At 39.2% G+C, this 10,980-nt stretch overlaps 1 protein-coding gene and 1 long non-coding RNA gene across 3 annotated transcripts; one reads left to right on the top strand and one right to left on the bottom strand.

The window, feature by feature from the left end:
* On the bottom strand, nucleotides 1-6,407 carry LOC144640876 (uncharacterized). 2 transcript variants are annotated; one of them, XR_013568455.1, is made up of 4 exons: nucleotides 6,063-6,407; nucleotides 3,762-3,810; nucleotides 3,331-3,559; nucleotides 1-27 (listed from the first exon to the last, which is right to left on the bottom strand). It is a non-coding gene; the product is annotated as an uncharacterized LOC144640876 (long non-coding RNA). The 2 variants fall into 2 exon arrangements; XR_013568456.1 differs by having other exon boundaries at nucleotides 1-33.
* Nucleotides 6,408-9,148: 2,741 nt separating this feature from the next.
* Nucleotides 9,149-10,742, top strand: LOC144640875 (alpha-2-macroglobulin receptor-associated protein-like). The gene is made up of 2 exons (XM_078499935.1): nucleotides 9,149-9,599; nucleotides 10,315-10,742. The coding sequence occupies exons 1-2, from the start codon at nucleotides 9,185-9,187 to the stop codon at nucleotides 10,740-10,742; spliced, it is 843 nt and encodes a 280-aa protein (XP_078356061.1). The 5' UTR covers nucleotides 9,149-9,184.
* Nucleotides 10,743-10,980: the final 238 nt, after the last annotated feature.

Consider the following 10,980-nt stretch of genomic DNA (forward strand, 5'->3'; position numbering starts at 1 on the left):
TGTCGGATAATTTCTCTTCGGGACAATCTAAAGATAAAAAATAGGTCACCAAGGGTGACATGAGTCTAATGCCGTATGGCATAGTGATACAGATTGCGCGGTTTTCGTAAGCCGGTTAAAATTGGTTAGAGGTTTGTGTTCGGGAGTTTAATTTAAAATGCTTATAGCAAGCTAGGGGCATCGTGGATGATTATGGATGAAAACGAAACAGTCATAAATGTTATATGCTTCACAAAATTTAAAGTATGAACAGGAGTTGATGTTACTTCTTCCGTATTGTCCGTAAAAGCAGAAACGATTAAACATTTGGACAAGATTGCGTGACGATTTACAAAAAGCATGTTCATTACAACAAGGGTTGAAGAACTTCACATCGTTTTCTTTCAGATTTTTCACCATTTTGATGATGACTCTTGAAACAGATTTTGCAATAAAAGCACTTGAAATAGTGACTGTTACTCCATTGTACTGTAAGCACTTAGTGACAGATTTTCCTAAAAACGGGTGTAAATGCTCACGTCAATATAATGATGACCTTTTGAACGCTGGAAACTAGGCAATTATTATCGAGCTACCATACACAGGAGCGAAGACTGTTTATCATGATGTACAAATTTCGCGAATCATCACTTCCATATCAATGTAACCATTTTATGATTTTTCTAGCTGTAAGAAGAACTTAAGATCTCTGAGAGTCGTAAAAGCATGAAATTCGATTTCAGTGTATGGCAAAGGCCGGGACAGTGTAATACTGCAAAGCGGCCAAACAAACGCATTTTGATTTAGTCGCGTAACTTGATTTACATTTATCGATGTACATCTTTTTATTTTTGAAGGTTTTTGTTTGCACTGTAAAGAAAAAATTGGTCAAAATTCGAATGACTTAAATACAAAAACCGAGGTAAAGTTTTCTATTTTTTAAAACAAAATAAATATTTGGTCGCATTGTGTAAATAAACGCGAGTCGCCGTCGAAATATTTTTTCTCAAAGACGCAAGACGAAAACACAAGTGCTTAACTGAACTGAAAACGAAGATTTATTTTCACAAAAAGCTTACAAATGTCTTAACTGGAAAATTATTTCGTCCTGTTCAAGTGTTGAATAATCGTGACTTGAGAAAGAACTTTTAATTATGCGTGGGAACACGTGTCGCTGATTGGCTGTTTTTAATTGAAACTAATCGTGCGTGTCCGTACGGAGTCCGTTCTTGCAGCTGATCATTGTTTTCTACATTACAGCGAACGATTATCGATCCCGAACCATTCCCTTGGGATTGCTAACAGCTTTTTTCATATAACAAAGAGTCTAATGCGCATGCGCAAAGCGCACGCAAGCATTAGACTCAAAAACAAAGTTTAATGAGAAATGAAACATTTCAAATTGAACATTTTAAAGCGATTTCAAGTGAGTGTCACGCAACAGTAAGTGTCTCGCAACTGTTATTGCAGGCCACGTCACGTCAACTGGTCATAACTTAAAATGGGACCACTTTGACATAATCGCGAGAGGACGGTCGGGGGGGGGGGGGGGTACTCCGGCTTGTAAATGACGGGGATGATCGAATGGAGGCAAAACTCAGGACCCAAAAAAAATCCCTAAGTCTTCCGACATTACCCAAAAAAAATCCCTGGACCAAAAATAACCCACCAAAAAATCCCTTGTCAAATTACCCCTAAATTGTCAGGAGGGGCAATAATATAACACAAAAAAATACATAAAAAATTGAAGGCTCGTTTTTGTTTATTCGTCATACCATATAAAATACACCAAGGCCGCGCCAAGGCACTTGAGTTCGTTTTTAATACCCAAAAAAATCCCCTATTTAAATCAAGTCACCCAAAAAATACGTGCCAAATTTATCAACCCAAAAAAATCCCGGAATCGAAAATTTCAAGCCCAAAAAAATCCTTCGATCATCCCCGTCATTTACAAACCGGAGTACCCCCCCCCCCCTGGGCAGATATCCATTGCAAAATAAAGGATACTCTGCTTATTATGGATTTGAAACCTGTCCTAAATGATAATGTGGGCAGCGAAAAACTTTATCTTTATTAGTTTGCATTTGTTATATGCAAATTATTATTATGATAGAAACAGTTTGTAGTTGATCTTAAAAAAACGGTTAAAACATGCTCATTGACAGAATTAATGTCCTGGATAGAATGTACCGCTTCCAAGAAAAAGGCGTTGCTGCCATTAATTCTGTCAATGAGCATGTGACATTTTCCACAAGTTTATTTAACCTTGGGAACATCCCTGGGACCGGCGACATATTAAAAAGGTTATTATGCATGAATTGAAACGATTAACTCTGACGTTTTTAACATCTTTTAAACCGTTTTTTGGCGCGAGTTTAACCGTTTTTTCGTCATCTGTCAATCTGACTGCTCTTCGAAATTAAATTTAGATGATACTTTCGTTTTTAACGGTCGCATTTGAAGATGTATGTAGAAGCAAACGAAAAGTCAAGCAAAAAAGGTTTAATTGTTTCCAGCAATGCGTTTGTTAAGCTACGATGGCCAAAGAAAAATAAAGATAAATGAGAAAGTAATAAATGTAAATGATGGCAGAAACTTGTTAGACTGTTCACAGCCTCTACGTTTTCTGACGCAAAGAGACGCGAAAAAAACGTACAGCGGGCGAAGTTAGCGCTAGCGTGAAGCACCAGGGACCACGACGGGGAGCAGGGGGCGCCTCCTGTTTCGCACTCGCGTCCAATTCACTCGCGATTCTTTTCCCGCGTTCAACGATCGAATAAAAATACAAATATAAAATAGAGGGCTGTGCACAGTCTAGAAACTTGATTCCCTCCGCAGAGGAACAGCGTGGTCGAGTAGTTGGGGCGCGGTTCTTCTAATCCGAAAGTTCCTTGTTCATCTTCACGTCCTCCTTCCTACCACTAGATGGATTTGTTCGCGATAGTTGCTACTAAAAACGCAAATAGAGGGAAGCAGAGATGGGGCAGTGCTGAGAGCGCTCGCCTTCCTCCAATGTGGCCCGGGTTCGATTCCCAGACCCGGCATCATATGTGCGTTGAGTTTGTTGTTGGTTCTCGTCCTTGCTCCGAGGGTTTTTCTCCGGGTTCTCCCGTTTTCCTCCCCTCCACAAAAACCAACACTTTTTAAATTCCAATTAGATCGGGAATACACGGCCCCAACAGGCTTCTAGCTTTAAACCCAACCGTGTCTAAATGAAGGTTATTTATTTTTATTTATTTTTTTCGTGTACAGCTTCAGGCGCTTTAACGGCTTTATCTTTAGCTTTACCGTTCCCCCCTCTCATTTGAAACAACTACAACTATAAATGATAAAGTTTAAATTTAAACATACCCTTTGTTTTGGCTTGTTTCTTTAAACATTTCAAGTTCCAGTCGACGCCAATCTTCTTGCCATTAACACACGCTGCTCTGTGTAACTCGCAGTGGTTTATGTACAGGTGTCCGTCTGTTCCACACACGGGTTTGTGTCTCTTTTTTACATTGAGACGCACACACACACTGTTCAGTGCCGTCTGACTGAAGCGCGCATTCTTGACCAGAGGGGCAAAGCCGCCAGCAATCTGCAAAATTAAATAAAGTAAATGACTTAGACTCGGCTTGAAAATTTTACTCGTGATTCGTATTGAACTTACATAAATTGTTATATTTCCTTTTGCCCCACGAGAAAATAATAGCATTCTTTACCATGTTTATCATTTTTAGAGTTCTGAGCTGTGTATATAGGTTTCAAAGTACACAAATATTTGCATTTAAGTAACTTACGTTTATTCTTTGTTAAGTTAATTTTTTTTTCTTTTGTACCTCCATGAACCTATTTGGAAAGAGTAAAAAGAAGTTGAATTCTTTGATAATAAACACATGCAATTCATTTGCAATTTTCAGACGTGGATCGTGGAAATAAGATGTAACATGTAATACTTTATTGAATCTCTTATAATCAGGGATTTTCAGACCCAGTGTACAAAACACAGTCCAAGATTAAAGAATATAACACAACCTAACAAACAGGACAAAAATAAGTGTCACAATTTTGTTTTGAGTTGCCGTTGAAATACACATGTACTCAAGAACTAGTTCCTATACTGGTTCCGTTATAAATATTGGTTTTTAAGCGCCAGATCAGGATGGCAAGATATTGGCCAAATTCTTTTTTAATACTGTACATGTGTACCGAGACGCAGTCATGGGCCATAAACACCTAAAAAAAACGAGGCCAATATCCTGATGTCGCCGGTTGGCTTCTCGGCGAAAAAAGTTGAATGTGGTTCAACTTTTTTTTCCGCAGTCGCGATACGTTCATACATTTCCTCTATTTTATTTTACGCACGTAAAGCCAGTTAAATTCACGCCCGGCGACAAACGTAAAATTACGCGACAGTGGAAATCCACCTTACGGAAACCAAGAAGTTCTTTATTCCTATTTTCTACAGAGATTTTATTTTAAGCTCGTACTGGGATTTGTTTTCCTTTGAGAACGGACTACTCGAAAAATTCAAGATAAAAATTGCTAATACGCATTGTTTTTTTGCGTTTCTGTATGTTGATGTTTTTTTTATCATTTTACCTGACTGTCTTATTCTTATTAATTCCGCTCGCACCAAATTTTGCAACTTGTTTTGGTTCACATCTCAAGGCTCGCACGCCTCTCGAGCAGGCCAGGGTAGTAATTGAGTTTTTTAAAAGAGGCGTTTGTTTTCTGAGCATAGAGAGAGACTTCCAGGCCCGTTGTTTGTACGAACTTTACAGCCTTCGACAATAGCCCAATAGCCTAATGCTATAAAGTTCTGTTTACACTCAATACACTGAGCGCTTTGATTGACATCAGCAACTTTGCAATTGTGTTGGTCGAGTCAGTTTTCAAAGTTATCTGCCAATCAAACAGCAAACCACCGCATTTAATAGGTTTTTAATTGTCCAAGCTAAGTGAAAACCCAAAAAACTATCAATCAAACTCTTTTAGTCTATGAGAAAACGTGAAAGCATTTTTGTCAGTTTAGTTTCAAGTCGGAAAAGGAACGCGGCAACGTAAAAAAGCTTTCAAAATAAAATCGGTCATATCAACTCTGCTGGGCGATCGAGTTCGCTTTAGTGTATCAAAACTTAATTCTGATTTTAATATGCGTTTCTATACAGACAATCACAAGACGGTGTACTAAATAATTTATGATACTTTGTTTTCAAAACTATCAACTTTTCTTTTCAAAAGTACATTCACTTTTCACAGACGGGTTTCGTTTGCAATTTGTGACGTTAAAAAAAAAGTTTTTATTTCAGAAGGAACCCACTGCAAAGATGATTAAATATTCTGAGCGTTTCTTTAATAAATGCCTTTTCAAAGTATATATGTTTAATAATACATGATTTACGATTTCCCAAGGAGTAAATTTATAATACTTATATGCAAATTTACCAAATTGATTCAGATAAACTCGGAGGGCATTCTTTTAATCTGCCTTAGAAAGCGCAAACGACTTGACTTTCTTTCCATTTTGTTTCTATTTAGAACTGATCAGAAATGAAAAATCTCAAGCTTGTTTTCGCTTCCAACGGAATTACCTTGGTACGCCAAATTCTTGACTTCCCGTTGAGTTTTTGATTCGATTGACTGACCGTTGTCACTTGCAAATTATTTGCAGCGAAAATCATAAACATTTAATTAGGAAATTTACTCGACAAAGTTTATATCTACAATGTGTTATCCTTTAGTATTTCGAAAGTCTTTTGGCAAAGAAAAATCTGTGTGCAGATTAAGAATTTTTAATTTTCTAATCCTTGTATTGAAACAGTGATTGTTTGTGTCGTTTCGGAATGCGCAACAATACAACTTGTGTGCTACAAACATTGCTCAAGGGTAGAGATTATGTTGTGTTTTTAGCTGTATATGATCCATGCATAAAGGCATAAGCGATGATGAAGTAAACGATAAAATCGAAAATATAAACTTCGGTAAACTGCCAAAAGCTACATGTAGCACTCAAAAATGCCAGCAAGTGACTTAACGCGCGTTTCCGCGAACTGTAGATTTGCAAATGATTGGTTCTTTAAAACTGTTGGCTTACTTACCGTGTAATGCAGAAGAAATGTTGAGAAGATTATCCCCAAAGTCAGTGCGGTACACTTCATCGCTGCCAGTGCGAGCTTGGAGTACAGTGAGGATTTAAATCTGAAAACTGAAAGCGACAGACAAACTGCGCGTGCTACGGTCTCGCGACGCGGTTGTTGGGCACGCCGGAATGTTCTCTTGAAATAACAAGCCGAGTGTAAAAAAGACTTCCGTTGCACACGACCAGAAATATACTTGATTACCCTAGTTGTATATTGTGTTGATTTGCCAGTGGATACAAAATATCGCCGGGATTTGAAGACAGACTAGAAGGACGAATCCTGCGGCGATCAAAGTGTTTGCGCGTGACTGAAAAGTAAGCAAATTTAGATGAATGTTTAAGGCTATTTTGCATAATGCTTTGTTGAATGATTAAACGAGCGGTCAGACGGATTGAAAGGCATGCCAGTCAAATTGAAAAAGTCTGTAGACGTAATAAAAAGTAATCGATTTTGCTTATCAGACTTTTCAGCTGTGAGCGACGCACGTTTTTTAACGTCGCCCGTAAGTTTGGCGTAACAACAGTTTACTAGTAATTCCAAAAGGTTTTCGCAAACTATTAAACTGGCACATATTTAAGACTAAGTATGAAAGCAAGTGTTTGTTTATTTCCTTGTGATTAATTTGGGCGTTTTCCAATAACACTGGGACTACAAAGCGGTCATATCCTGAAACTGCCGCGGAACACCGGAACTCCAATAAGATGGCGGCAAATTAAACAAATGGTGGTTTTTTAATAGTTGAACTGTCATTGTTTAAAGAGTGAAAGATCAAAAGGAATTGAAGAAGAAACGAATGAAATATGATAATCAATCAGTTTCTTCACGGAAGTTTAATTTACCAGGCGCGTAGGAGGGGGGGGGGGGGGTTCGAGGGGTTCGAACGAACCCCCTTTGGAGGTCAATAATGGAGGACTGAAAACACAAACTGATGATTTTCAGCTTTTAGCAAATAGTGGGTGATGGAAAACAAACTTTGAGTGTTGCAGCTTTTAAATTACCGTGCAAAAAAAAAAACGCTAAAAATAACGGGAAAGTATGAAATTGTTAGGAGAATAGGCTCTCCTCTCAAGTATGATATGCCTGTCGATCTGGACGAAATTGTCAATCTATTTCAAGGCCTCTACCCGAGGATGATGCAGTTGTCAAGTTTGCTTTACGAATATTCCTGTAGCGAATTAGTAAGTAAGTGGCCTCAATACATCCTAGTGACCTTAGCCTACTCTGGGACCCAAAATCGCCCAAAGTCGCTCTAAGTATAGATATTTTCTGTAACAATGCTCTATGGTGAACCATGATGATTCCCATGTACATGTATACCACAACTGTACTTAGGTCGGTCAACTAAAATTGCCTAAAAGGTCATCTAAAATTGCCTAAAGTCGCTCAAAATCGCCCAAAGTCGCCTAAAGTCGCCCAAAATCGCCTTAAATCGCCCGTAATTTTGGACAAAATAAGCTAAAATCGCCTAAAGTCGCTTTAAGTCGCCCAAAGTTTCGGCGACTTTGGGTCCCAGAGTAGGCCTTTACCTAGTATTATATGCAGTCAAAATAATCTCATCGTTGAAAAATATTTCCTTAACAGGCGTTCGGGATTTGATAAATGGGGTATCAATAGACGAAAGGCAGGGAATACAATTTCGGGGGACCCAGGTGATACGTGTATTTAGTGCATATTGACGCTGCTTTTAGTACATTGACGGTGGAGCCGGGAGGTGGGGGGCTTAAGCTTTTACCCTGAGATGCCTTTGCAGCATACGTCAAGCTTTTGTAAAACGTTTAGTATACTAAGCCAGTATGTATGTATGAATGTATCAATTCAACAAAACGCCGGTAATATTGTTGTTATGACTAAAAATACCTGTTATTTTTAAAACACTCCATCGAGTTTGAAATATTGACGTGCAGAATGCTCAGGGCCTCTAGATTTCATAATATTATGGGGGGGCATGTCCCGAGACCCCCCTAGAGGCTCGCGCCTTCGGCGCTCGTATTTAATAACCCCATAATAAATATTCCTGTCAATACGAACACCCTTCCAAAAACCTCAGCTGCGCCTGTTTACTGACCAGTTTCTGACGGGAAATAAACTGGAGGGAACAAAATGAAATGACCACGGACTGATCGAGACTGAAGGCGGTATAAATCGACCAGAAAATAAACCACAGTGAATCAGTGGCTGACTGCAATGAAGAAAATCGTCGTTCTTTTTCGACAAGAAACGTCGAACCTGATAAAACGCGCACACATAAGCTGTAGTGATTTTTTTCTTCAGGCTATTCAACAAAAGCAGTTGCCAATTATTTTGATTGCTTGCCTACTGCGAAAATCATTTAGTTCATTTTATGCCTTGACCGCAAATCATTGTCTATCACTAATCAGAGAGAAAAAAAAATAAGAATCCCAAAGTCTGCTTTCACTTTATAATCTTCTTTTGACAAACTACAATATGCTATAAGATATAAGGTTATGTTGTTCTTGATCTACTAATTTTTAACTATAAATTCTAATTTCAAAATCCCATTTAATCTTCAGTATTTCTTTTTTCTCTAAATTTCACTAATCCTCTAAGAAATCTCCTCTCAAACATCTCCAAAAATACAACCTGAAAATAGCCCAAAAATTTACAAAGCATCGCAAAACAGAGATTCGTGTAATTAACATAGAGTTTTTGGTTGCTTGAAACACAAACGATATATTTGCATTCAATCAATCAACAACCCAAGTAAAGCATTGGAAAACCTCGTACGGCCTTCAGGTGCCCCCCGCCCTGAAAGAGTTCACGGAAAGAGACAGGCACCTCAACTTGACTGCCAAAAACCGTTGCATTTGATAAAGTTTGCTAAATATCAAAATATCTAGTACTTGTATAGTACTTATGCTACAAAGTATCAAACAAAGGCAGGAGCCAAAGGGATATTATTCACGGACGCATTGCAAACCTTGCAGCGCGGAACGCGATGAAAATGACCGAAAACCGCGAGAAACGCGTTCGTCACGCGTGTTTTGCTAAGTTGCCTGGCCTTGCAGTCCTTCGTTCTGGTTGAGCTGTCATCGAGCAAGTCACGAAGAAGGAAGTGTACGATGATTTTTCTTTCGTTACTCGTTGTTTTTCTTTCGATGAACCAGAGCATCGCTCTGGATACTAGAATGGGCGATAAAGACAGTCCATTTCGAATGAACAAACTCAATATGATTTGGAAGAAAGCTCAAAACAAGATGTCCGAGCAAAAGTTGAGCGACTTTCGTCGCATGCTCGAACTTCAAGACCGTGCAGAACTAAGGTGGAAAGATCTCAAGGCTAGGGGCGGAGACGAAGACGGTGAAATGGAGGCAATGATACGGCATAAATTTTCTCGTGTGTTGGAACAGTTTGGCCTCGAAAAGCATCTTGATACTATGGGAGACACTGCTAACGAAATCAACGACAACAAAGCGGGCACTGGAATGTTTGGCGACAGACGCTTGAGTGAGTTGTGGGAGTCTGTGGAGAAACAAGGTGTGTGATTTCTTTGTGTTACTTGTAAGTTTGTCAAAAGTTTCGCCTGCAGCAGAGATCCCGGCAGAGGTAAGCTTATAAAAACGGGACACGAACGGAATGGACGTGACATAATCTGACAAGCAAATGCAAACTGATAAGTGTGCCCCCAGGGGGTACTCCCAATCGAGGGGTACTCCCTGTGGTATTGAGTCATATACATGCATATACGAAGCAACGTACACTGTAAGTCCCACCCCACAGGGTATGGTATTTTGCTTTCTGGTCTTATATTCGGTATGGTATATTACATTATTAGAAATCCAAGGGAGCATATTATTCTGCCATCTTGTCCCCAGAGGCTGCAATCCTTTTGGTCGCCACCAACAGTCGAGACCTCTGGGCTAGTTTGATTGGCTGTTGAAAGCTTGTTCCTTTCATCCACAATCTCCGGCGCATGCACACAATCAAACCAAAACCAGGAATTCCTGGTTCTGGTTTTTGAATCGCCCAGTGCCATTGTGTTTCCCAACAGCTGGTCAAGGGGGATGCAGGCTCTGGGAACAAGATTGATAATTTAGTATCATTTTAACTTCGGACACACCTTTTTGCCATTTCTTCAAGCAATAATGTTTCCCGCAATCCCACTATCCCAAGAAATATCTCAGAAGGATGCATCTCCCTCGTCGACTACAATAATGTCTTAATTTTTTCATTTTCTTTGCATTATTTTCAGGGAAATTCAACCCAGAAGAATTGGATGACCTCCAAACTGAATTCAACCACCACAAAGACAAGCTAAAAGAATACAACAGTCTTCTAAAAGTGTTAACAGACCATGATGACATCTCAGACAACTCTGTTTTTTCTCGAAATGAGATCAGAGAGAAAGAACTTGAGAAGTTGCGTAACAAGCTTGAGGATAGTCATGAATCTCTGCGGAAAAATTTTGCAAGACTGAAGGAGAAGACAACTGGAGAGAAAGAGGATGGATTATTCCGTGATCCACGTGTGACGGAGTTGTGGCAGAGAGCTCAGAATGGAAAGTTCAGTGAAGAGGAACTTGAGTCTATTAAGGTATGGTGCCATCCAACATTTGAAACTTTTCTTTTTGTAGGGAATCTTGGACAGAAAGGAGGACAGAGGGGTGATGAGGAGGGTTGATGGGAGGATTGAATGTGAATGGGGTAGATGAATCTTAAAATAAAACGTGAGAAATGTTAGCATTTAACAGACATACATGTATGTTTAACATTTTACAGAGCAGTATATATACAGTACATGTTAGCAAATCAGTGTGTAGCCTGCAAATGCAGATGTACATTTCAAGCTGTCACTTGTCTCCGCCCAAAAAAGGCAGCTCTCGCAGGGTATAATGTGACTGTATTTATGGCTATACTCT

This window comes from Oculina patagonica, unplaced genomic scaffold (genome assembly GCF_052425735.1).
Source record: "Oculina patagonica isolate OP01 unplaced genomic scaffold, crgOcupat unplaced534, whole genome shotgun sequence".
Lineage (NCBI taxonomy): Eukaryota > Metazoa > Cnidaria > Anthozoa > Scleractinia > Oculinidae > Oculina > Oculina patagonica.